General features: G+C 41.2%; 1 protein-coding gene across 1 annotated transcript; it reads left to right on the top strand.

The window, feature by feature from the left end:
• Positions 1-14: 14 nt before the first annotated feature.
• LOC124798254 lies at positions 15-27,998 on the top strand. Its single transcript, XM_047261577.1, has 3 exons — positions 15-383; positions 26,998-27,118; positions 27,229-27,998. Exons 1-3 carry the CDS (start codon positions 183-185, stop codon positions 27,954-27,956), a joined length of 1,050 nt encoding a protein of 349 aa, XP_047117533.1. The 5' UTR covers positions 15-182; the 3' UTR covers positions 27,957-27,998.

Raw genomic sequence — 27,998 nt, 5'->3', positions numbered from 1 at the left:
AGTTGGCAACACTGACTGTGTAGCTCTTTACAGTCAGGAGTGAACCTCCTTGCAAAGTTAATAGTAATTAGTAACATTTGAATGGCAGTGTTGGTGCATAGCGGTGTGTTTAATCGTAATTTGCAATTGTTTTTCTACCACTTTCATTCTCATTGGGGTTTGTTTCAGAGTTTTGTAGACATATGGAATCCCGAAGGGGATTATGTGAATTGTGTGGTGGAACTTTTAAGCACAGGAAGAGCTTATACAGACATATAGTGAAATTTCACATGGATGTAAAAAGAAATCAGGGTAAAGAGACTTGTAACATTTGTCACAGGAATTTTTGGAATGTGGCAGCACGAGATCGCCACTTCAGGACGCACAATACATCATTCGGAAAGGTATATTTCCAGAGTGAAAGTTGTTGTTGTTGAAAGTTAGCACCATACATTTTTATGACGAAATTCTATATAAGACAAATATTGTCATGCTGGATTATAGGCTGGGGCAATACTTACGATACCGCCCGTCAAATTGTGACGACGCTATTGGTCACGAGCGGTATCGAAATCATCGTCACATTAAGCGCTTTCCCAATGTACAACGTTAACGTCATGAGCACTGATGAAAAGAGAGTGTTCCTGAGAGGTGTTTTGTTTTTTGTATTCCGTGGGCTTATGAATGATGTATGTACAGGTCCCGAGTTAGTTACTTAGGACTAAATGGTAGTGAGTGTGTTTCGGTTGTTATGTCATTCTTTTTGTTGTTATCCTCTGCTATTGTATAGTTTTTTATACATAAAATTGGTTCATTCGTTACTGTTTTAACTCATTTCGTGGTGTAGTAAGGTGGGGTGGAGGTGATTTGTTAGAATGCCTGTATAGTTTAGGGTTGTTGGTTCAGACCAGGGTAGTAATATGTCCGTCTATGGTTTCTAAGCCTCCTGCTTGGTTGCTTAAAAGAAGCCCTGAAGCCTTGTATAGGTTTCTGAAATGGATACACAAGCCTCATATTTTGATAACTTTATGGCTCCCAAACTGAAATATTCACATTTTCGATTAGTGATGCATGTGGGGAATTGTACTGCCAACCCAGTGATGTAGAAACACTGTACATTTGAGGTAATATGCTGACCAGGGATCCAGCATCTCTCTTCTAGCTGTCCAGTGAAACAGTCTTGAAGCAACCCAAAAATGCATGAAATTTCAGTGTATCATTCTCCTCAAATGAGTTTTGACAACTTTACAACGCACTACCTGTAGTACATGCACACAAGACAGTGGCTGCAGTATTGGTAACAAAAATTTTGGGTGATTATCAGTTAGTTCAGATGTTTTGGCAATAAATGTCAAAAAGTCACCTGACACACTTTCTTCTCAATCACACACTACAACTCAACAACTGCAACAAAACAGATCCTCCACAACAAAATCACAGAACAACGGCCACCCCCCACCCACCTACCTCCACAAACATTACCAATAACTAACCCCTCCGCTCCCCCCTCCCCAACCCCCCCCCCCCCTCACCGAGCCACAGCCACCCATCCACACAACACCTTCCTAACCAACAACCTTCGACCTATACGTCTTACTAAGTGCCCTTAAAAAAAATTCTAGAAGTACAATAGCCCTCGGGGACGCTCTTCCGCCAACAGTACTCGTCTAAATGAGACTGAAGGTTAGAAGAGTGCCTCTTCCCACTCCCAACAACTGACTTAACAGCTCCCCAAAACCCCTCTGTGGTATTTGTACAAGCCCCGGTCTCATAATTTTTGAACTCAACACTATGATTAACTACTAAATGACTGTACCTCCTCTCGGTCAACCCCCTGTAAAATGAAAATGCGTCTGAAATTATGGTAGTTCCATCTTCTATGAACTCCTCTATTAATCCCACTAATGCCCTTTTAGTCCACCCCTCCAAAACCCTAAATACACATCTGAAAAATCCACACCCCGATACAACAGCCACCCACACCCGTACACCAACCAAAGGCTTACTCCCCCCATACTTCCTTTTCCCAAACTGCAACTTGTCAACCTCCACCACCACCTGAGGCCCAACCAACTTACCCCTGTACTTAATATATTCAGAACAGTTCGCGACAAAATGAAAACCAATCAAGCACTGTCCTCTCACTCGTGCCAATCTCATGCGCACAGAATTGTGAGAGGATCTATAACAAAAATAAGCCATCAGCACAATCTCTCGCGTGCCCAACCTAGACTTCTCGAACCAGGAACCTCGCCTTACGGTGCGCCATAGGTTGTCCCTACAGCACCGCCACACATAGCCATCCCTGGTCCAAGACGCCGTAACTTTCGTCAATCGCATATCCTCTCGACAAACACTGCACTTGACACCTTGGGCCAACAGCCCAAAAACTTGTAGAAACTTGATGAGGGACAAAGCACTGTCACACGTCTGCATACGCAAACGCATGCTATTCAATTTATCGGTCATATCCATACTTAACAAAGGCATAAACAAATTAATTTTAAAAAAAATCACATACGACGTACAGCAAACAGCACTACAATAACTTAGAAACAACAAAAACTAAATCGTTAACTCACTAAAACCAATTCCTGTCACCGCACACGCCAATAAACAATACCGAATGCATCATTAAGTAACACGCAACTGAACCCAATACACCACATAACACGCAACCCATAAACACACCACCAGAGAGCACCACCAACCGCATCAAAAGACAACTATAAACACGCCGCACTCGCAAACTAAATCCACTACACCACATAACACGTAACCCATATACATACCACCAAAGGCACCACCATCCCCATCAAAACAAGACCTATAAACACGCCACACTCAAAAACTCAACTCTGTGCCATTGTGACGTCACGGGCCAAAGCTGATGGGTGGAATCGGATGCTTCCATTGACCCAACTTTTGTTTGTATGTTACATTTAACATAGCCTGGAAATTCTTTGAGTAATTAGGAGTTCAGGAGATATATTTTATTAATGCAAGAGTAATGCTTAAAAGTTAGTCTGTACTTGTTTGAAAATTCCATTTACTATAATTATCATTATAGAATGTTTCTAACAGTTTTGTCCTTCGGCAACTGATCTTATTTCACACTCTAACATTTTGCTTTAAGATAACATTTGTATGTTATATTTCAAAAAACAAAGCTTTTACAACTAATTTTGAAATTTCCAGCATCCTTTCATGTCTGTGTTATCAGGGGTTAAAATTTTTAATTTTCAAGTGTTACAATTAGGCTTCAGTTCAAGATTTTTATACTTAGTTTAAAAAAAAATAATAATTCCAGGGCCCGGACCCACCTTCTCCCTCCCTCAGCCCTATTCTCATGTCACCATTACTGATTGATTCTTTCCAAACTTGGTATTTCCGCTGAAGATGTGAGGATTTGGTTTTCCAGTGGTTGCTCTAAGCTAGCTTGTGCAGCTTGTTTTGCAGTAATCTCAGTTCCATCACATGCAAATATTTCATGAGTTTCCACTCAGCAGTTGTGCCAAGATCTTTGAAGTGATAGTACAGATTGGTGAAATTTTCATACGGGACTGTAGGCTCATTGCTGAAATATAATTTTCTGCAGATTTGTCACCCTTTATTTTAGCAAATATGTAAGTTTTCTGAGAAAAACATAAGTTCCAACTGTATCTTGCACGAAAACAAAGAACGGGATACAACCCGTTGGCTTTGACCAATGTGTGAGAATTTGCCAGAGATGATTTATGACACAGATTTAACAGCAAAGACTAGCGTTCATAAATGAAGGAATGCAGGAGAGAGAACAGATGGTATACATATATTGCATCCAGTAATATTTCGAACATAATGTTAAGAATATTGCTTGTTTGGGTCCTAGTACTTATGTAAAAAAAACACACATCGGGTACACTACACTTCCATGAATATTCATCTAAATAAGTTCTGTAGTGTCGAAATGCATCATTTCACCCTCCGTACAACAGATTTTATGGCTGATGAATAAACTTCTATATTACTGCTACAAGCCCTAGTTGATACAGATCACAATTCAGTATTATGATTGATGACAAGGTGCTGAAAACCCCTAGTCTCCTAATCCCTATATAAAGGAAAACAATCTGAAATAACTACAGAACCTCTGCAACATGATCTTCAATTAATTTCAGCAACACTTACGTCATTTGGTCAGGAACTTCTTTAAAAACTACATCACATTCTGACCCTGAAATTACAGCCCCTAAAACCCATACCCCACCCCAGATTCCCCCCGGTTGTACTTGTTTTGCCAGAATGACTCTATACTTTATACAGGGTGACACCTCTATCAGCAAATCTAAGTAGCGATGTACATTTGGTGTAGTGGATAAGAGTTTTGCATTAGCTTGTAGGAGGTCAATGGTTCGAGCCTCGGTTGAGGCATATGTTTTTTATTTGGTAAATGTACTTCACGTGGTACAGTATCTGGCATCTTAATCATCAACACGGAGTGCCCCAGAAAACATTTGCACTGAACTACCACAATCTTAAAAATGGGAGATTGGTCAGCTCTGAAAGAAGCCCTTTCCATGCTGTGGTCATGAATTTATTCGCACCACTTCATCTACTAGATGTGAAACCTTTTTTCTTTGTACCTTCCCCCACTGGTCCCATAGATTAGTACCAACTACTATTCTCGTTCAGGTCCATTACATTTCGTTAGGGCCTTAAGTTACCAGTAGGACTAGCAACATGCTTTGCGAATAATGTCCAAACTCGGTTCTTATTTGTATGTGTTATCACCACGGTCCCACTAATTATGCCTTTCAGCGTTGAGTCTGGTAACAGCATGCCGTTTAGTATGTATGACAATGATATTATTATTCTATTGATGGGATTGTGGAAATACCACGTCTATTACCGTAAGGGAAACAGTGTAATTCGAAACCGAACATTTCACAATTAGCGGTGTCGGTATGAATCATACAGAACAATATCTGTAAGAGGGTAATGCGCATTGGGTGGAACAGCGAGCAGGACTGACAGCGTGTTTATACTGTATGCACTGTCCACCAGACGGACTAGTCGCGAGTGGAGTAATGCGCCCAAGACAGACTCCAATGTACATGCATACACGTAATGAATTTTCTCATTGTCAACCTCTAAACCAGTGTGGCAGATGTATGGCATACACAAATGATGAATATGTGGATTTGCTTCTGGCCCTTGGTGCATCTGATAACCGGGCTGGTGTTGCTGCTCATGAATATGCTGCTAGATATCCTCGTTGACACCATCCAGATAAAAATGTGTTTCGTCATCTGGAGCTGCGCCTTCGGGAGTCAGGTTCTCTCCCTCCACCATGATGACTTGGTGTTTGTGTTGTCCTCATCATTTCATCATCATTAATGAAAGTGGCGAGATTGGACTGAGCAAAGGTTGGGAATTTGTATGGGCGCTGATAACCCCGCAGTTGAGCACCCCACAAACCCATCATCATCATCATCATCATCATCATCATCATCATCCTTCCACCATCACATGACAGAGGTCGTCCATGGACTTGCTGTAATCCGGCTACTGAGGAAGGTAGTCTGAAGGTCATGTACCAAGAACCTCAGCAAAGTGCACGTAGCATAGCAAGGCAGCTCTGTGTCTCGCAATGCACGGTCATTAACGTGCTGCATGAGCGTGGGCTGCATCCCTATCATTATGCTTTCATTTCATGCAACGCCTGCATCCTGCAGATCGCCATCGGCAGATGCAGTTCTGTGAATGGTTCCAACAACAGCAACAGCAAACCAATGATAACTTTGTGAACACCGTAATGTGGTTGGATGAAGCAGCGTTCACTCGTGAGGGTGTCTTCAATATGCACAATGCCCACATTGGTGTGGTGTTGACCTGCACATAACCAGCAACTGTGGGTATCAAGTTTGCTTCAGTATCAGGTTTTTGGGCCCTACGTGTTGCCTAACCAGTTGATTGGACGAAGGTATCATGTATACCTCTCAAATTGTCTGCGTGATGTGCTGGAAGATGTTTCATTTCATGTTCAGCTGAGGATATGGTTCCAACATGATGGTGCACCTCCACACTCTAGAAGTAATGTGCGACAGTATTTAGGCAGAAATTTCCAGGGAAATGGTTCAGATGTGGAGGTCCAGTTGTATGGCCACCGCATTCACATGACCTATATCCCCTGGATTTCTTCCTGTGTGGACAGCTGAAGGAGCACATGTACTCTACTCTGACAACAAATGTGGAAGAATCGGTAGCGCGTGTTCGTGCTGCTCTTATTATTGTGGACATAGGTCTGCTGTGAAGAGTCCAGATCTGTATGATCCGCAGGTTGCGCAATGTTTGGACGTGCAGGGAGGTCACTTCGAGCATCTGTTGTTCTGAGGACAACATATTCTGTTCTGAAGAACATTATTACTGTTACCTGTTGCTAATGTGTGATATCTGAGTGCTCATATTACATGTAGTATAAATGACAAGTAGATGTTGTGTTATTGTACCGTGCTATCTTCTTTAGCATCTGGAAATTGGTATTGTTTTTGTAGTTATTCTGTCCTATGACAGGTCATTTGTTTCAACTATCTGTTTCTTATTTGTCTACCCAGTATTTGTTATGTTTAGTGTTACAAACTGTTGTAAATTTATGGTATATGTGACCTAAGAAACGATATGTATAACAGTGTAAATGTCAGAATGAAATCAGCAAATAAAAAAAATGCACCCCAACCCAGGCTCGAACCCTCGACCTCCTGCATGCTAACCCAAAACTGCACCAAATGTACAGCACTACCAATACGTACAGTCAGAGGTCCCCCCCCCCCCCCCCCCCCTCTCTCTCTCTCTCTCTCTCTCTCTCTCTCTCTCTCTCTCTCTCTCTCTCTCTCAAACCAACCAGTCAGCAGCAGCAGATTGTTCACATGTGAGATGATGGTGGTGACGATGATGATGATGTATAGGTCTGCAGGAAAGTATTGTCATTGGACGACTGTTAGGAATTACATTAAGACTTAGACAAAATTTCAACTTAATGTATTAAATGGCAGCTCTCTTTACATGGGGGTAAAAAAGATAACGCCTTGAATAAAGAAAATGAATGCAGTAATACCTGATTACAAGATTTTTGACGGACATCTTGAGCTTGTCACATTGAATAACTATTTGAGGTAATATGAAATGGTATGGTCACTTAAAATCAGCATGAAGAAAGGTTAATAGAACTTGTTGGAAGCTTCTGGGAAAATGCAGAGAATTTTTAAACCAACTTGCATGAAAGATGAACATTTCTTGAGCATATTTCTAGTTTTTGGAGTATCTACAATGACTTCATAGATGTGCTGCTAAGGTTGTAACCGGTCTGTATAGCCCATATGAAAGTTTAACAGAAATGCTGTGGAAACTTGAACGGGAATGCTTGGAAAAGGGCAATATAGTTCTCACAAAGCCCTGTTGGATGATTTTACAGAACCTGTAAAGTATTCAGTGAAGGCTGTGTGACCATTATGCTACCATCAACATAAGTCTTGTATAGGGACTATGCAAGTAAGACCAGAGATTAATGCATATACAGAGGTACATAAATAGTCGGTTTTCCTTCGTTCATACACAAATGGAGTAGGAAAGAAAATCAATAATATTAGTGTGATATACCCTCCACCATGCACTGTACAGCAGCTTGTGGCGTATATTATGATGTAGATTTGATCATTTTCAGCAAAATAGACAATACTGGTAAGCACAGGAGCTTGGCTGATTTTGAAGTACAGCATCCTGTACAGCAAAAATTAAGCAGTACAATCACTTTAATGGGCTTAAGGTCTTGTTTTACAGTTTTGAAATACGATGTTTGATTTTTGAAACAAAGCGGTGACTGGTCAGGTCCAGTGTCAGACCCATCAAACCTATGCAGTTCTCATCAGTTAATTGTACTAGCAAGCATCAGCTTGAGAGTTTGATGAATTGTGATCTAATGTAAACCTGAGACACCAAAGATGAAACACAATTTTTTCCCTGAGTTCACAGAATATAGAAAAACCTTTTTAGTGGCCAAACTTGTTACAGTGTATAGTCTTTTTATGGGCCAATGCCTTTTTGCCAGTGTGAGAATTTGGATTGTCTCAGCACTTGTGGAAGAGTGCATTGTTTGTTGGAGACTTGACAACAGCTGAGTATAATAAGAATAGTGCTTGTACTCTACTCTCTTGTTTGAACCAGGCTCTGCTGTTTGCTGTAACTCCTCAGCTTGAAAACCACTAGCAGATGTAGTTGACACGTATTGAGCTTTGTGACTGACTGACTTTACATTTAATGTAATCTGGTTTAGCACCCTAACAACACAGGGATCACACTTCTGATTTAGCTGTTGCCTCCCCTTGTATGTCAAGGAGTGGTTGTGTCATTCTGAGACATCGGAACTCTCGGCAGTGGTCACTGCTGGATGACCCTTGCTATGGCTGGGTGGCCCCTCACCCGAGTTGATGGTATCAGGGCTGATGCTTGGTGCATGAAACATATTGAGCTCCAAAAAACTGGCTATTCTTCTATAGGTGCATGTTCAGGTGGTAACAGGTCATTTAATGCTGCTTCTTATGATCCTGCGGCCTACCCTTACATGGCTACATGCATGGGAAGAGGGCTAGACTCCCAAACTTGAGGTGAAACACTTTCCCTGCTAACTGTTCTGCACTAGGCCTGATGGGGACACGTTCACCACCACCAAGCCCCCTCCGAGGGAGGATTTGCGGCTTTATGTCAAATCCCTTTTTGTTCATTTTTGAGTCAACTATTTGGATGCTTACTCCCCTGTCTAATAAACTCCCACCACGTGGTGCTCTTCATTCTGCCTCTCACGGCAGGAATCTATCATCCTCCGCTGTCTTTGCATATGCCGTACTAGGTAGACCCATGGCTTTTGCTCTGCAATGAGCTTCTGTCCTCCTTCCACTCCCCTTTGTAGTTGCAGAGCTTCCTTCATGGTGATCCATATTTTGCTGGACTGTCCCCACATTTTGACCCTTCACACTAAGTCAGTCACCTTCCTTGTCCCAGGCCTTAGCGGATGACTCTCACATAGTTATGTCTGTCCTCAGTTTTCTTCACAAAAGTGATTTGTTCTCACAGGTTTAAGTTCTTGAATTTTCCTCTGGAATTGGAGTCCCTCAGTTAGTGTTGTTTATGGAGGCCTTATCCTTGCCTCTCCCATTGGCCATGTTGTCCCTGCCTTTTGCTTTATATTTGGTCTGATCTTTTGTTCAGATTTATTTTCCCTGTTCTTGTGTCTTCTTCCCCCGGTGTTGTCCCAGTTGTCGTGATCATGTTATGCTGTGGCTACCAGAACGGTTCGATTGCATTACTGATGCCCCAACGCATGTAGCGTTTCTGGGGCACTCCAGCTCTCTCCATTTCCCCCCACTCCCCTGCTGCTCTTTCCTCTTCCTGCTGCCTCGACATTCCTTTTACCTCTCTGTTTGCCCGTTTTCCCCTTCCTCTTGACTAGACTGTGCTGTTTTGTGTTGTTCCTCCCTTGGTTTCTATCACGTTAGATCCTGGGATTGATGACCTCGCTGTTTGATCGCCTCCCCACCAACCAACCAACGAACCAACCATCTGGTCTGCGATTGGTGAGCACATTCAGAAAAAGAGGTTGATAGTTTTATTCTATCTCCACCATTCATTTGATGTTGTGGTGCAGTGAATACTGGTGTTGCTGGAAATTTTGCAGGAGATGTTGTCAGTGTGATTAGATTACAAATGTATCATCTACATATTGAAAAAAGAATAAGGGCCTTTAGACTGTCAGCACCAGGGCTGCTTCTTCACATAAACATATTGCCCATCACTGGTGTCCCATCACTACTGCATCTGTTTGTTCATAGTAATTTCCACCAAGAGATGTTATTAGCCCAGTTGGAAGTTCTTGAGCTGCTGGATGAAATGCGCTGAATTCCGCATGTGGTGCTGGCATTTGATCGCAAATGGGTTTTGCTAATTAACATTTTGATGTGCCAGTGTGGCTAAACAGTTGGATAATGTGGCATTCCTTACTCATGGACCTTAGGTTGCTCATGATGTCTAGCTGACACAGCTGATTGTGGACAGATTTTTTTGACTGTCTCCTTATCTCGGACTATGTGCTGGAGAAGCTTGATCATCTTCCTTTTCACTTGGTTGGTAAGATCTAATTCAGTTCTCATGTAGATGTTGTAGGTCGTACATTTTCTGGTCATATACATGACATGGTAGCAGGACTGTACAATTCCCTTTGTCTCAGAATCTTTCGGAGCAGCTTAAGGACTCCCTTCTCTTTCTTGGAGGTATCTGGCTTTGGTGGAGCAGCCCTGGTAAGTGTACAGCATGTTTCACATCGTATTTCCTCCACAGCATCCCATGGAAGACTAAGACCAACTTTGATCTACACCACTCATAAATTCCGCTTTTGGTAGGGTCATTGGTACCAGTGCCCCATAGTACAAATAATGTAGCATTGTCAGATATTTTCTTTGTATAATTGGTGACAGTTCTCAGAGGTTCTTCTTGTGGTGGGTTAGCCGCAAGGCATTGATATTTAGCAGTTTGTCTGCCGGTGGGCGACCGCCATGTCCTGTTGGCTTGAGACCAGCTGACTGCATCTATCCACTCACAAAAATCTGGGGAGAGAGTCGATGTCAACTACAGGTGCATCAAGAACAACTCATTGAGTTTGCGTTGTGTGTACCAGACCATGCCTCCTGACCAGGGCAAAGCAGTTCTGGTGATCTGGTTCATGGCTGGAGTTCTGACCTGATGAATGACCTTCGCTAAAGTTGGTATGCTTTGGTCTAATCAACATCTCGGCGGCATGACAAGGGAAACCAAAAGGTGCTCCTTCCTTTCTGGAGCTTGTCAAGCTTCTTATTTTTGCTGTGCATTTCTTCAGGCACTTGATATGTGATTTTAGGAAAATCGTGAACATTTCTCAGCTTTTCAGCAGTGTGGTGTCATCCAGAAGGTGCGGTATTTCAGCAGACCACTATGTGGCATTTATGATAACTGGCCACCTTAAATCATCACTCCCCTCCCAAAGCCTACAGCCAGCTGCCATCAGGCACAGACCTGCTGCAGTGGTTTCATAAGTGTTGAGGATCAAATATGGGTCCTTCCCGCAAGGTGACAATGTGTCCTCATTTTCTTTCTATTGTAATTGACAAGGAGTGGATATCGACGTAGATTGCCCTGGTTGTTTGGTCATGCCCTAGGCTGAGTCCCAGCCCTTGCTTGACTGAAAGCTGCTGTCCTTTTATTTCATAGTCTGATCTGTACAGCCTCATTGTGAATACAATCCCAGAAGATGATGGACTGTTGCGACAACATGGTGCCATTGTAACTCATGGCATGTCCGTGGGAGATGCAGTTCCTCTGCCACATTAGTTGTTATGTGGCATTTGTGTTCAGTGCATCTCACCTATTGCCATGATAGTCGGGCTACATATGTTTTTCCACACTGGTGAGGGATGTGGTAAACACAAGGTTTCCAGAATCTTAGGTCATCCTTAAGATTCCAGTTAGGTTTTTGTCTTGCCTTGTGAGGGGAACACACACTGGATGTTGTGTCTCCAGAGTATTCTTACAATTTTTGCTGATATGTTCCCGACGTGTGAGATAATCAACGTTGCTACAGGTTTCTCTTCATCTTCAGCAGGCCATAGTCTCGGCTTCTTTGTTCATATGGGATGTTGTACCTGATAGTTACTGTAACCATTCTTGCAGAATACAACCTGTAAGTGCTGCCGTTCAGCTGCTAGACTGTTACAGTCCAAGATTTTACATGCTCTGCACACTAATGTGTTTAGGACGCATTGTTGTGAAGAGACATGACAGCTGAAGGCATGCAAGTGCAAATCTGTGTGTGTCTTTACGGTAGATGGTGTAGTCTGCTGTGCCATTTGGTCTTCGCTTGACGAGCATACCTGCCAGCCGAGATGAAAGCCTTACAGGGATCAGTCGGGAAGACTTAGTACTGCGGAAATCAGTAGTCTACTGTATCTCTTGCCAGTGTGGGAAAATGTGTCAGTCAGACTATCTACGTGGTAGGAGAGATGTGTTGAAGACTAACGCCACACAGGCAACGAACAGCCCCAACATAAGTCCGATGTGGCAAAGCACCACATCTCCTGCAGACATGCCACAAATTACGATGCACCGGGTTGTTGGGACAGTCCAACACATTCTGGGATCATATTCTGGAAGAGCCTGTAGAGATTTGACTACACAGTGGACTAATAAATAAAAACAACAGCTTTCAATTAAGCAAGGTCTGGGACTCAGCCTTGAGCATGATCAAAGCACAGCGGCAGTCTACATAGAAACCCATTCCAATCATAACAGCTGAAGAAGATGAAAATGCATCGTCACCATGCCGCAGAGACCCATGTCAGACACTGGCTGCACTGCTACTGAGAACACTGAATTTGACCCATGATGTTGCACTTCCCCTACCACCGCACCAGGATTCCACCAAGAGTCAGCTGGCTAGAAGCTGTGGGAGGGGGCAAAGTATATAAAGGCAGCACCCAGCAGTTATTAATTGGTCATCAGGAATGCCTGAAGATGGCAAATAGTTGGCTTGCTGAAATAATGTGCCTTCTGGATGACACCTCCCACCTCAAGGAATATTTGAAATTTTCTTATCCCACTGAAAGCTATACACAATTTTTTAATTTGTTTGCATTAAGAGACTAAGCAGAGGTCTTGACAAGACCTCCTGAACTCCATCAACAGATCCACATCCGCAAGTAGTGTGTGGGAAACCCTCAGAAGGACCTCAAGTTCAACCACCAATAGCAACTGTAAGAGAGCAGGGGTGACTCCTAACATCATTGAGGGATATTGCTCAGACAATGGCTCATTCATAAAAGACTATTACAGCTAATTCTAATCAAGATTCAGTTTTCTGCCATTGTAGGGAGAAACAGAGGGAGGTTAGTTTTGGTTGCTCTTCTACCAACATTGAGGAATGGAACAAGCCCTTCTCTCTATAGAAGTTGGATTCTGCACTGTCATTAGATTGTGATACTGGGCCTGGTCACGATACAGTAACATACAACATGTGGAAACAGTTGGAGTCACGATCGAAGGAGGTTCTCCTTAAGCTCTTTAATGAAATTTGGATGACTGGAGTTCATGGAAAGTCTCTTATTTTAATACTAATTTTAAAACCAAGGAAGGATTGGATTAACCCCTGTAGTTATTGTAGCGTTAGTCTCGCATACTGCATGGCAAAGACACTAAAGCTTAATGTCAACCAGCACCTAGTGTGTGTTCTTAAAACCAGGTCCTTGTTAACTTGTAAGTCACTCCCAGTATAGGTCCAGGGGGTATCACTCTACACTCGATAACATGATGATGCCCGAAGCAGCAATTCAACAAGTTTTCCTCTTAAGTGACATCTTCGATTTGAGAAAGGCCTACATTACGACCTGGAGGCATAATACTATCAGTGCAGGTTCTGTGGACATATACCCATTTCCATATGCTCTTTCCTCTCAGGCAGGTATTTTACATACAAGGTTGGAAACACCCTGTCTGACCTTTTTAAGTAGGAGAATAAGATGACAAAAAGTTGGCTTGGTGAAATATCGTGCCTTCTGGAAGACGCCTCCTAGCTGAATACCAAAGATATATTAGAGATTTTCCTAAGCTGGGGAAACGTAAAATCACGCATTTTTTTTTTTTTTTACTATTAGAAACAGTCTTGATCACGATGTATTTATTAAGGTGACCGATTTTGACCACTACTGTGGTCATCTTCGACCACTACTGTGGTCATCTTCAGACCATTGAGTAGGAACCTCTTTCTGCTGGGGGAGGGGGAAAAAAAACACAGTCTTGATTACAATTTATTTATTAAGGTTACCACAGTAGTGGTCGAAACCAGTCAGCTCAATAAATAAATCTTGATCAAGACTGTTTTTAATAGTAAATATTTGTAACTCATTGATCACTGCTACTCCCATAATGTATTCAAAAGTACACAATTTTTTATTCAATTGCATACTCTTTTTCATATCACCAGTGTTAACTGCAAGTCTTGTGTATTTTAGTGCCCATTTATTCAAGAAATAAAACTTGTGTATCATAAGTTTGTGTAACTATTGCAGTACATCCAACATGTGATGGGCCCAGAGAAATGTGATTTGTTCCTGAGGTAACAGTTTGTTTTGTTCATGTTAAGAAAGTCTCTGAAGTTAGTTCGGGTACATTGTGGATTTTAATACATAAAGGGAAAAGGCAGATCATCATTTGCACAAAGTCTTCCAGGTCTAGAAATTTGACAGATGTGTTTTTCAATTGTACAGTATCAAATGGAATTTATCTCTTGTGATTTGTGAATAATTGCTAAGCATCGTTAAAGGAGGCAAAGTAAGATCAGTTGAGGACTTGTGTGCCCAGATATATGTGGGATAAGCTTAATGCAAAAGCAGTGCTTTCTATTTTGTCAGCTGTAAACTGCTATGTTGAATTGAATTGAATTGAATTGAATTTTATTTGATCCTGTAAGATTACATCATGTACAGTAAATGTACGTGTAATATAGGACATGTCAAAGTATTAAAATTCTTTATCAATTATTTTTCTACACCTTTAGCTTACATTTTTACATCACTGATAATGAGTAACAATATATACAAATTTAATGGCATAAGTATTCTGCAACACTGTAAAACTCTTTTTCAATGAGATAGTCTTTAAGTTTCTTTGTAAATTCATTGTGAAGTACACTATCTTGCAAGGTTTTGGGCAGACTTCTTAGTAGTCTGATACCAGAGTACTGGGGTCCTTTTTCTAGCATTGCCAGTCGGTGGGGTATGCTCCGTACTTCATTCTTCTTTCTTGTATTGTGGGTGTGTACACTAGCATTTGTAATCCAGTCCTCACTACCTTTTGTGATGTACATTATTGTTTTGTATATATATAATGATGAAAAAGTTAAGATACCTAAATTCTTGAAACAGTTTCTGCATGTTTCAGAGGTCTTTCTTCTTAAAATGGTCCTAATTGCTTTTTTTTGTAATGTGAACACTCGTTTTGTCTCTTGTTTGTTTGAGTTTCCCCACACCGTCACTCCATACTGTAAGTATGGTTCGAAAAGTCCATGATACACTGTACACAGAAGGTTCTTGTCTGAATACTGTGATAGCTGCATCATTAAGAATATGACAGAGCTCAGTTTCTTACAGACATTATTAATATGTTTTTTCCATTTCAGTTCATTATCCACAAGAATACCTAAGAATCTAGCAGATTCTACTTCTTCCAGCCTTGTTCCGTCAACCTCTAAATCCATGTCTACAGCCTTTTCCTTGTTTTTAAACACTGCATACATAGTCTTTTTTAGATTTATAACCAGTTCATTTTCCAACAGCCATTGAGCTGTGACATTTGCAGATATGTATGCTCTTCTCTCAAGCTGTTCCATATTTTGGTCACTATTTAGTATTGTCATGTCATCAGCATACAATATTTTCTTTTCTTCCTCCTCAACACCTATATCATTAACAAATACATTAAATAACAATGGCCCCATTACCGAACCCTGCGGCACTCCATATTTGATGGATTGGGTTTCTGATTGGTATGAGTTTCCTAATGATACATACTGCTTGCGGTTGCACAAGTATGATTTTATCCATTCACCTGGTTGCCCCCGAATGCCATAGTTGCTTAATTTTTGTATCAGCATTTCATGGTCAATGGTGTCAAATGCCTTTGAAAGATCCAGAAACATTGCAGAGACAACCTTTTTCTCATCTAAGGACTGTAAAATGTATTCTGTTAGACTGACAATTGCTGATTTCTGTATAGCAAAGAGTATGCAAAATTAGCTTAAAATAATTAACAGCAATCTGCAAGTAATAAAGTTACATTGCAAAAATGTTTTAATTAAGAAATGTCACTCTGTGATTTGGTGTTTGAGGGGGGGGGGGGGGTGAGGAATTGCACAACTTACAGATTTTGGTGAATCTGTGGGACATACAGACAAGATTGCCAAAGTTTTACGTGAATTATGGTGAAATGGGGTCAGTTTGTTATGGCTTTGAACTCAAAAGCAGGCAGAACTTCGGTAGTTTAAAAGAAAGGTTACAGGGATAAAATCAAGTTTATTTTTCAAAAATTCAGTCTTGAGGCTCATCAAACAGCTTAATTTTTTTAGCATTTCCAGCATATTGGCCACATGAGAAATATAATGTGGATCTTTTTCTTTTGTAACAACTTAGCAGCTCCCTCCAAGCGTGCCTCTAATGCGCAGTTTTATGTATAGTTTTAATCAAATATCATTTTTGAATGTCAGATCCAACACACACACATTTTGATTGCACTTCTGATAATACTAAAGAAGAATCAAAGAGGTGGCATAGTAGTTATGATATGTTCTAGCCAGCAGAAACACCCCCCACTGAAATTTCAGCTGTTAATTGTTAATTACAATAGAATGTTAAATATATAATTAAAACCACTAAACACTGTAATTTTTAAAATATTGAGTGTCAAGTACACAAAAAATGGAGGATGATGTGGCTTTTTTGTCATCATATTAGAATTCAGTGCACTAATAACCCTAAGAATAAGCCACCCGTTAAACAGGTTTTTTTGTCGTTGCCCCCATTTTTCATTCAAAGCATGCTAGGTTTGTGCATGCATTTAATACTGAAAGTAGTCCATTCTTTTTGCAGCAAATTTTCATTGAACTAGTTCAACTCATCAACCTCAAAACTATGAATCCAAAAGTGATAAAACTGCAGGTTTTACAAATGATGTACTAACAAAAAGTTCACTATTGGAGCTTCCTAAACCAATTACATGAAGAGATAAAGTAACTTCATTTTTGGAGAAATGTTGAGTGCCATTTGGACCATAATTTGAAGCATTTCATCTTTTGAAAATGTGTACCTAATAACTGGCTTCTAAATATTCTTTTTGCCTACACAGGCAGGGTAACTCTGATCATGTTATTTTTTTAAGTGTGTCCAATTTATTCTACACTTTTATTGTATGCGATTACTTCTTGTACAGCTTGTGCACCACATTTTTGGCTGATTTAAATACATGGTACTCCTTGGTGGAATACAAATAATTTAAAGAGAGAAGGTGACAACTCACTGAATAGTTGAAATGCTGAGTTGTTGATAGGCACATAAATGAGAAAGTATTTCATTAGCTTTCAGACAAACCCTTTTCAGAGCTGTGGAGTACATGTACATACACAGTAACACCTAAATGGCTTCCATTGTTCCTGCTAATTACATTTTGCCAGCATAGCAGTTTGACTGGAGGAGGGGATGTGTCAAGTAAAGGGGATAAGAAGGACAATGCCATGAAGAGTGGCAGGGAAGGTTGGGGAAAAGTGGATGAGGGAGAGGCAGCACAGGGTAGGAATGTAGCAGCTGTGGCCCCTTTCTGGCTTCAGGTGCGGGGCAATGCTTGCAGTGGGCATGGCATTTGATGCAGCACATGTACCCCCTGGACCATGTTAATGGTGAGCACCTCATGGAGCTTAGCACTCAATTGCTGGGTATGGTTTCATTACACCTTGGGGCTGGTAGGTAGTGCTACTCAGATTGTGAGTTTGGTCAAAACCTCTATTAAAAAAACCACAGTCTGAAGGTGTGCTAAATGCTGATGAGTCACTTGGCTGTTGAGGCAGAACAGTTGTTGGCGGGCAATCTCTGAGGAACTTGCTGCACCTCAGTTGCAGGGCACTGTCTAAGTAGACAGCTGTTCGTGGTACCAAGGTGGAACCCTCGCACTTAAACTTATCAACTTTCAGCATGATGGGTGTACTGTCTGGTCACACCAACTCATTCAAACGAATGATAGAGGCTAGTCATCCTGATGATCAAATTGTATTTAGTAATGGCGCTCAGGGAGTCATAAATCAGAATGTGTTTGTTGTGATCAGTAGGAAGGAGAAGACATTCGAAGAAGTTTTCCCCTCCTGTATTCAAAAGACTAGGTTTCTTGTACTTTAAACTGTATTAAGAGCTTAAGCAATGGTTGTTTTTGGTTGAGACTAACGGGGCACAGCAGGTGGAACTTCTTAGGAAGTTACCAAAATTGGGGGACAGTGACATAATTATTGAGTTGCATAATTCCTTCAACTCAGGCAAGGGTGTGGTCACTTGCATGGTATTATGGACTTAGACATCACAGAAATCATACAAGAATGAGCATCATAGGGGATAGTGAATATAGATCAAAGGAGACGAACAAATACTGGACAACTTGAGAAGACCACCATCTTCATTGTGACCTTCAGTTATCCAATGCTGTCTGAACACATCGTGACAGTGTTTCTACGACCTAGGGTTAGGCTTTATCTACCTAACACTTTGTGGTGCTACAGATGCCAGCATGTTGGCCATACATGCTGATGTGTGGAGGTGAAGCGACCGGTGGGAAATGTGGAAAGGCACCCATGAAGCCTGCCTGTCTCCAGCAGTCTGCATAAACTGCTCTGGGAGCCACCCAATCTGGAGTCAGAACTGTCCTGTCTATTCTGAGGATTGCAAATTTCAGGAAATAAGTGACCAAGCAGATCCCCTACAAAGAAGCCAAAAAGGAATATAAGGTGACAAAATCCTGTTTTTAGGCACAACAAAAAGACTCTCATAATAAAGCTTTCAGTCATTAAGGCCTTCATCAACAAAACACGCACATACACACTTGCACACATCCATGAAAACTAAACTCACACACATGACCGCAGTCTCATGCAACTTGACAAAGGCCTTAATGGTCAAAAGCTTTAATTGTGAGAGTCTTTTTGTTGTGCCTACCTGAAAACTAAACTCACACACATGACCGCAGTCTCATGCAACTTGACAAAGGCCTTAATGGTCAAAAGCTTTAATTGTGAGAGTCTTTTTGTTGTGCCTACCTGCGACTCAGAACCCTGTTTTGCTGCTTTTTATGCTTCCTTTGTTTAGGAACCTGTTCTCAAAATAGACATCTAGGCACAAATGCCATCCAGTGTACCGTTATTCACCATCCGCACCTGTACATGCCAAAGCAGAATGAGTAAAGACATAGCAATCCAGGCAGCTACAACAGAAGAGACCAGTAACATATTCGCAGTGAGCATCGAGAAGAACCCCCCCCCTCCCCCCCCCCCCCCCCCCCCAAAGCAGAGTGCCTCTCAACCCCCCCTTTCACTATCATCATCAAAAGGAAAGGGCACAGGGAAATGGTCATGACATTCAGATCGAAAGCTGTTTCATGCACCATCAGATGGCATTCTGCCACATCTGACTGACTGATGAGGACATCGTGGCCTTGAAAATCTCATCACTGGATCCAGGCAGCCCCTCCACACCCCCTCATTCTACAAGTGCCCCACCACCATGGTACAAGGATAGGGAATATCAAACATACACCCCTGAAATGGTGCCTTTACTCCAGTGGGATATGAATGGTTACAGGATTTACCTGAGAGAACTGAAGCTACTCATACAAGAGCCTTATTTTAAACAGACTGATGAACCTGTATTGATGTACTTCTACAGAAAAGACGACCTTACTGTTGATAGGGCGAAAGGTGGGGTTGCAGTGTTCATCAAGAGCACATTCCACTCCTCACCTATGCCCGTAATTACTCCGTTACAAGCGATTGCTGTTTGGTTAGTGGCCCACATTCTGTAACAGTGCGCTCTTTGTATTTGCCGCCCCATGAGCTCGTTGACAGTGAGACTCACATATCTTCTTGATGAACTACACCACCACTTTCTCCTTTTAGGATACTTTAATAGACACAGTGCACTGCCAGGATCTAACAGCATTTGCCTCACAGGTAGGATCTTGAGAATCTGACACAAACTGCAGACATAGTATTCATGAACATGGGTTAAGGTAAGCTTTTTAGCACCACTATAGGTTCATCTACGGCCATAGTCCTCTCCTCCTACTCGCCTACCCTCACAGACACTGCTTCATAATGATAGTGACCAGTTGCCAAGATGGTTGTTCAAAAAGGCTAACTGGATGCTTTAAAGGCAGTGAGCTGTTTCTAAGCAGCATGAAAATCTCCAGGACTGGGTGGATCACTTCATAGCCATGATCCACTGCACTACTGATGTAACCATCTCAAAATCCAATGGAACACTCGGAGGCAGCCTGGGCCTTGGTAGAATGATGAATGTCATTCTCTAATCAGGGACATGAGGGCAGCTATATGAAGATTCAATTAGTGCCCTACAGATGCTGATCTTGCAATTTTTTGATTGGCAAGGACAAAGGCAAGGAGAACAATTTGAGAGTAAGCGGAGCTCTTTGCAAGAGCTCCTGAAGTCCGTCAATAGATCCACATCTGCAAGTAAAGTGTGGGAAGCCATCGGAAGATCTCAAGGCAGAACTCATAAATGCTAATAGCAGCTGTACGAGAAAAGGTCTCTCTCCTAATATTGCCAAGAGACATTGCTTGGTCAATGGCTCAGTCATAGAATATCATTATGGCTGATTCTCGTCAGGATCCAGCTTTTCTTCATTATTGGGAGGCACAGGGAAAGGTTAATTTTGATTTACATTCCACCAACATTGAAGAATACAACAAGCCTTTCTCTATGTCAGAATTGGATTCTGCACTGTCAGTAGCTCAAGATGATGCGCTCGTTGATGACCTGATTACATACAGCATGTTGAAACAGTTGGACTTGCTGTCAAAGGAGGTTCTCCTTAAGATTTTTAATGAAATGGATGACTGAAACTTCCCAGCTCATTGAAAAAATCTGCTTTAATCCCAATTTTAAAAGCGGGAAAGGATCAGATTAACCTCTATAGTTAGGTCCCTACTAACTCGTAAGTCACTCCCATTGTGGGTTCAGGAGGTACCACTCTACAGTCGACAACCTGACGCTGCTCGAAGCAGCAATTCAACAAGCTTTCCTCTGTGACACATTATCAGTTTGTTCTTTGATTTGGAAAAGGCCTACAATGCTGCCTGGAGGCATAATATTTTGTTGCGGCTCTATCAGTGGGGTTTGGTGGACGTCCACCCACTTCCATATGATACTTCCTCTTGGACAGGTGTTTTAGATACAAGGTTTGAAATGCCCTGTCTGACCATTTTAAGCAGGAGAATGATGTCCTTCAAGGGACACAAGTGTCGCGGCATTTGCCCTCCTCCAACCTTGCAACAGCTACTCGGCAACTGAACTTTGAAGATCAGGCAGCTGGAGGAATGGCCGAACAGCACAGGTTCTAAATTTGCTTTTGAGAAAACTGTTTTTGTTGCTTTTAATTGCCCCTGCTCTTTTTAATTAACTGTTTTTATCTAGGGCACACTGTTCTGACTTTTAAAGAAATGGTTGGATATCTGGGCCTGGCTTCTGACAACAGTTTAACATAACTGCCATACCATAAATGACTGAAGACAAGATGCCTCAAGGCTTTGGACATCCTCAAATGCATTAATCACAGGTTTTTGGAGAGCTGACAGGACACATCTGCTCTAACTCTTTAAAGTCTTCATGTGACTCTGGCTTTAATATGGATGCCAGGTTTATGGATCTGCAAGGCCTTTGTTCTTCAGAAGCTGGACGGCATTCACCGTGAAGGTATTAGGCTTTCATCAGAGGTTTATCGCACGAGTCCAGTCACTAGCCTGCGTGCAGAGGCTGGTGAGCCTCCACTGTATTTGATGTCTCCCATATGAGACCTGAATGTCAAGCACACAGAACCTTGTCTGTTCCAAAATTGCCGACTGTCATCTCCATTACCCAACTGCCACTGGAATGTTTGTTCTGTAACTGTCTGCAGTCAACAAGGCCATTTGGAATCCGCGCAAGGGAGAGCCTTGGATTCCTACAGTGGAGGGTCCAAAGCCAAGGTGCAGTAAGGGATCTCTCTGGCTGCTAAAGTAGCCCAGATTACTTTTGAAATTGACTTGCATACCATAAGGATTGTACCCAAGACTATATATTTAAATTTAAGGAGATTGTAAATCGCCTCTTGGGTTTTATTAATATTTACAGAGATGGATCTAAGCAAGGGGGTTTTATTAGCTGCTCCATTGTGCTCCCTAACATTGTCCTCAGGATAGGGCACCCAGAGCAGTTCCATCTTTATTGCGCAGAATTGTTTGCTATCCTGTGGACACTGGAATAGATAAGATATCTAGGTGACAAGAAATTTCTCATCTACTCAGAATGCCACAGTGCCCTTTTTGCTGTTGGTCAGATGTATGCTGCAGATTGGATGGTGTAAGAAGAGCAGGACACTCACCTTCTCTTGAAAAGGCAGAAAGTGAGAAATAATAAGTTGTGTTCAATGAAACCTTCAGTGCGACGTTGGCTTACTTTCTTCCGACCATGAAAAGCTGAAAAAGTAGTCCTTACAAAGCTCAGAGTGGGTCACATGGCTTTCTCTTACATCAAGAGGAGCCACCAGTGTGTCACTTACGTTTATTACAGCTGTCGATATAACACATTTGAATTGTGTTTTACATAATGACCTGAGGACAGAGGTGGAAGTGTTGTGGTCTTCAAAAGTAGTAGCTGAGTACATCCCTCTTACCTCAGGCAGACCGTTAATAATAGCCATAATAACAGTAATTAATTGGGGATTACACTTTTAGGAAGAATGGATGTAAAGGAGAATTGTGTGGATAGTAAATAACATTAGGGCAATGTCAGTCATTATTGGATTGCATTTTGTTGTGACGTGTAGTGTTTGAATATGTATGTGTCATTAGGGTGGTGTGCGATAGTTAATGTCTGAATTTTGTCATGTTGAGATTAATTATTATTAATTTGTGAAACAAAGGGGTAACCACCTCATGTTTGTGTTTAAACATAAGACATTTATGTTAAAACTCAGCAGTGAGTATTACAACAACGGAACCTAAACTTAGCCGGCTGGTGTGGCTGTGTGGTTCTAGACGCTTCAGTCTGGAACTGCATGACCGCTATGGTCACAGGTTCGGGGCATGGATGTGTGTGATGGCCTTAGGTTGGTTAGGTTTAAGTAGTTCTAAGTTCTAGGGGACTGATGACCACAGATGTTAAGTGCCATAGTGCTCAGAGCCATTTGAACCATTTTGAACCTAAACTTAGCCCAGTATTAGTAGTAACATCTCCCTTTCCAAGCAGATCATTATTATCCATTAGCCACAGCCATAAACAAAATTGAGGCTGCTTTCTCTATTCCAGTCAACAATTTTGACAAAATATAACTTGAGTGTTACAGGCGAAGGAAGGATCCAAGTGGTACAATCTTTGAAGTGAAGTGGTCATCAAAATAGAGGATGTTGTTCTCAGTAGCATGTTTTAATACAAAGTGTCTTTGCTCTCAGCCACAATTTGGCAGTGGCTATTCGTTTGGATGGATGGATAGTTGGTGGTTATTCACACAAAAAATGTTATGCCAAAATTACAACAGAGCTGGTACGTGATATGGAACACTTTTGTCCCCAGTTACAATTTGTTTCAGTACATTAGGATCCTCATCAACAGTGGATATGTAACTGGACCTGACCTTTTCCTTACTGAAACCAACTTCCAATGCAAGTGTTATGATGGTAATTTGTCTTTGACTGGCAGCAGTTTCCTTGCTTTATTTTCACATACTGATCCACTCGAGAAACATAGGACATCGGACACATAGTTTATCCTGTAAGGATTCTCTTCCATTTTTTAAACACTGAAGACAAGCAGAACAATTGCATAGAACAAAGACAATCATCTTCCCAAACATGTTACAAGTCTTTGTAAATTTCTGACATCATTTTTCCTAATTTACAGTAAAATTTTATCATAGCTCTTTGACTCATGACTCTGACCAAACAATGGAAAATCCTGAAAAGGCAGTGTGGTTTCAGTTGCCTGAGACTGCAGTCGTGTGTGTGAGTTGTATTTGTATGTGTATGCATATGTGTGTCTATTGTTGATGAAGGCCTTAAAGGCCAAAAGCTTTAATTGTGAGAGTCTTTTTGTTGTGCGTATCTGTGACTCAGCATTTCTGCTATGTATTGACCCAAGACTCTGTATGTTGGACCACTGCTATTTGCACTGTGTTACTTTGACAGCAGCTGAGAGTGTATCGACTGATTCATCAACATGATTGAAACACTGTGTGTTCAGCACAATGGTAACCACATTTGGCATGTATCTGGAAAATATTGATGGGAAAACATCAGTCTCATTAGTTATTTGGCACACTATGTACAGGGTGTCTGGGCTAGAGGTGTACAAAACGTTTGTTTATATTTCAGTACTATTAAGGTTTATAACTTTATTTGTCCAACATCCTGCTGGAAAACATCTGGAGGCATCTCTGGAACTGCGTAGTTTGCCAACATAGGGAGATGGGTGTGCCCTGTTACTGGCAAGCATGCACCATGCGACTCAGTGCTGTATATGAAATGTTGAGGATCACACCTTGGAGAGTGTGTCTATAAATTGTGTACTTATTCAACAACATAAAATGTCAAGTTCTTTCATTATAAGGATTTGTTTGTGTATACCCCTAGCCTGGACACCCCGTATATGTGTTCAGTCTTATTTTGTCCCTTAATGCCTTGACTGTTTTAGTTAGTTTCACTTCAAGTGCGTAATAGTAGTAGTAGTAGCAGTAGTAGTAATATAGTAATAATAATAATAATACAGTTATTGGAGCCAAATAGGTGCACAAGCTCAAAATATGATTGTAATAATACAAGAAAATAGACATTGTACAGATCATGGTTTGCATAGTCACTTATTGGCTGTTTCCTTTTAAAACAGAATCCTATATGGTAACATTGGCTTATTCAGTTAAACAGTTTATACTCATACTTTGTGTTTAGTTCATGATGTGTTTGTATTGCAGATAAGGTGATGGGAACTGTGGGCTACCATTCTGGTGATCATTTGTCTCAACTCGAAGTTTTCCTTAGTCCATGTTTGATCAGTCTTGGCTCCTGTGCCATAAAATTCTGTAAGTGTGTCTTCCCTTTCCTCTTGCAGTGTGCATAAAAGGCTTTCCAAAGCACTTGTGTTTAGTAGCATCAGATCTGTCCATAGGTCTTTAGTGTGGAAGAATTGCTTCACTAGCAGATATACTAGTCTGGATCGTGTAGTTTTGAACACCCAAATGCTTTCTTTGTATAGGTTGCCTTTACTCTTCCTAGTGGTTTTAGGTTTTTCACTGTGAGATGTGATCTGATGATTTTTATGGTTCAAATGGTTCTGAGCACTATGGGACTTAACATCTGTGGTCATCAGTCCCCTAGAACTTAGAACTACTTAAATCTAACTAACCTAAGGACATCACACAACACCCAGTCATCACGAGGCAGAGAAAATCCCTGACCCCACTGGGAACTGAACCCGGGCGCGGGAAGCGAGAACGCTACCGCATGACCACGAGCTGCGGACATGATTTTTATGTCTTATGATAATATTTGCAAGATTTTTGCTCTGAATAGTGCTAGTACTGTCTCCAGGCTGAGGGATCTGATATGTTCTGTTTTGTGAGTGGCCATTATTGCTTACATTGTCTTCTTTTTTTTTTTTTTAAGTGATGCTGACATATTTGAAGTCTGCCACAATCTTTAGTTTTCTCTGCTGTATGAACATCTCTGCTGAAGCAGGTGCTTTTCCCCCCATTTCTGTTTTTGTCACATTTATTGTTTCCTGTTGCTTTCTAATATATTTTGAGCCTATTACAATGCCATCTGCAAATGCATAAGAGCTTAAACCCCCCTCTTTGAGGTATTCTTATAATTTCTTCTACTGCAAGGGTAAACAGCAATGGACTTGTGGGTCTACCCTTGTGTCTTATTCAAGGAACACCTCTCCATTGTCCCAGAAAAAAAGCGGAAAGCGAAAGTGTCTGACAGTGATCCCTGTTGCCCAGAATTCAGCATTATTTCCCAGTTCTGTGTGAGTTCCTTTCTTTGATTGCCTTCTTATTTAGGAATTGTTTTATTGGGTCTGGCATTGTCTCAGGTTAAAGCTATCCTGCAGAGAACCAAGCCCTCTTATCTGCGGCTTGTAGGATTCTCTCTCTTGGTCTAGCGTATGTCAGTGACTCGTGTGCCTAGCTGGTCATTTCTCTCTTCTGCAGATTACTGTCATCCATTGTTCTTAGTTTATTTTTATTTCTGTTTCTTGATTTTGTGTCATACCTGTTTTTGCAAGTGTTTGAGCTTCATTCATTATGTGAAACACATTTTTTGTTACTTGCTCTATGTTGGGTCTTTGATGTGGTTTTGGTACCTTTCATTGTGTACTTTCATTTCTTCCTTTACAAAACTTATTACACTGTTTGTGGAAGCCTCCATCATAAGGCTTAACTTCTGCATGATTTTTCTGTTATTTCCTCGTATAATATTGTGTTGTGATCCGGAGGCTGTTTGCGGGAGTTATCGGTTGAGCCACTAGATCTCAGTGTGTGATAGTTGTCACTAGCAGTTTAAGTTTCTTGCATTGGGTCAACAGATGACACTTGTTCCTCAATGCCACTGTCTTCTCCCTCGGTGTGGGAGTTGTTATACTGAAATCTTGGATCTCTTTCTTGGGGTACTCTCCTGTTTCCATGATATTTATCAAACCATGTAGAGTAGATTGAGCATGTTTGTCTCTCACGTCTGCAATCTTCAAAAGTGTAATAAACATGTTTAACAAAGTTCTGCAGTTACTTTTTAAGTAAATAATTGTTTCTAAACAGGAAAATTGGCACAATCAATGTATTCCTCCAAATTTTTGACACACACACACACACACACACACACACACACACACACACACACACACACACACAGAGAGAGAGAGAGAGAGAGAGAGAGAGAGAGAGAGAGAGAGAGAGAGAGAGAGAGAGAGAGTGTGTATTTAAAGCCAAACTATCACCTCTTACCAGCTGTTAGTTAATTCTGCATACCTTGCACTATGTAACTTCTGTATGGCCACAGTCTTGCTTACATATATGTGCTCCCAAGGTCACCCTCCCATCTGCGTATATTAACATCTAGTTGTTTAGTGGTTTCCTTGTTGAAATGCTTGACCTCTTTTCTTTGTTTTTAAGGTGTCGTGCACAGAATGCAATGATTTTAAATGCCGTTTCATGCGAGACTTAAGAAGCCATCTAGAATGTCAGCATGGAATTAAGATTGAAAGAGAAGAAATGGAGTTTGATTCCATGGAACGTAAGGAAACAGTAATATATCACTTTTCAAAAGAATGTATCAATTCTGAGTTGTTGCTGTCAATGCTGAGCTGTTGCTGCCAATAATTTTTTTTTTTTTTTTTTTTCCAGAGTTCCTTCAGTGGAAAGAAAAGATGGAAGGTGAAAAAAGAGTTTCATTCATAAAGCAACGTGGTGGTACACTAAACACGCAGAAGTCTAAAATTTATTATTTATGCCACCGTTCAGGAAATTTCAAAACAGTGGGTTTGGGGCAAAGGTTGGCTGGTCCCTCGGTCAAAATTGGTCGCACATGTCCTGCCTCTTTGATAGCGACGAAGATGCCATCAGGCAAAGTCAGTGTCCAGTTCTATGCCACACACACAGGCCACAGCTTCTCTATGGGTTCTCTGCATCTCACTCCTGCAGACAGAGCAATGGTTGCTGACTTAATTGCAAGTGGTCTATCAGATGCTGAAATTTTAAAGAAAATAAGAGATGGTGCACATGAAAGCAGTTTAAAAAGGGTACACATGTTAAAAAGGAAAGACATTTATAATATCAAAAAACAATATAAATTGGACATTCCTTTAGATAAGAATGTAGCAGTTAATGTGAAACAGGAGTCATCGGTTGTCAACACTGATAACTTGCAAGCTGCAGCACAGGACAGGTGTGAGCTGTTAAAAGAAATGATGGCAAGTGTTGACGATGAAAATATTAGTCAGTATATCGAGTCACTGGACAGACTAATAGAGGAAGCCAGTGTAACTGTTGCATCACAGGAAGAGGACTCTATTGGCAGACAAGAATATATTGATCCTAAACATGGCCATGTAATGGCAATCATTTATATTTAATGCTTTTGTTGGAATGTTAATAGTACATGTATTTGAAAGGAA

This window comes from Schistocerca piceifrons, chromosome 1 (genome assembly GCF_021461385.2).
Source record: "Schistocerca piceifrons isolate TAMUIC-IGC-003096 chromosome 1, iqSchPice1.1, whole genome shotgun sequence".
Taxonomy (NCBI): Eukaryota; Metazoa; Arthropoda; class Insecta; order Orthoptera; family Acrididae; genus Schistocerca; species Schistocerca piceifrons.
The sequence above is the reverse complement of the archived record's forward strand: the minus strand, read 5'-3'. Positions and strand labels throughout refer to the sequence as shown.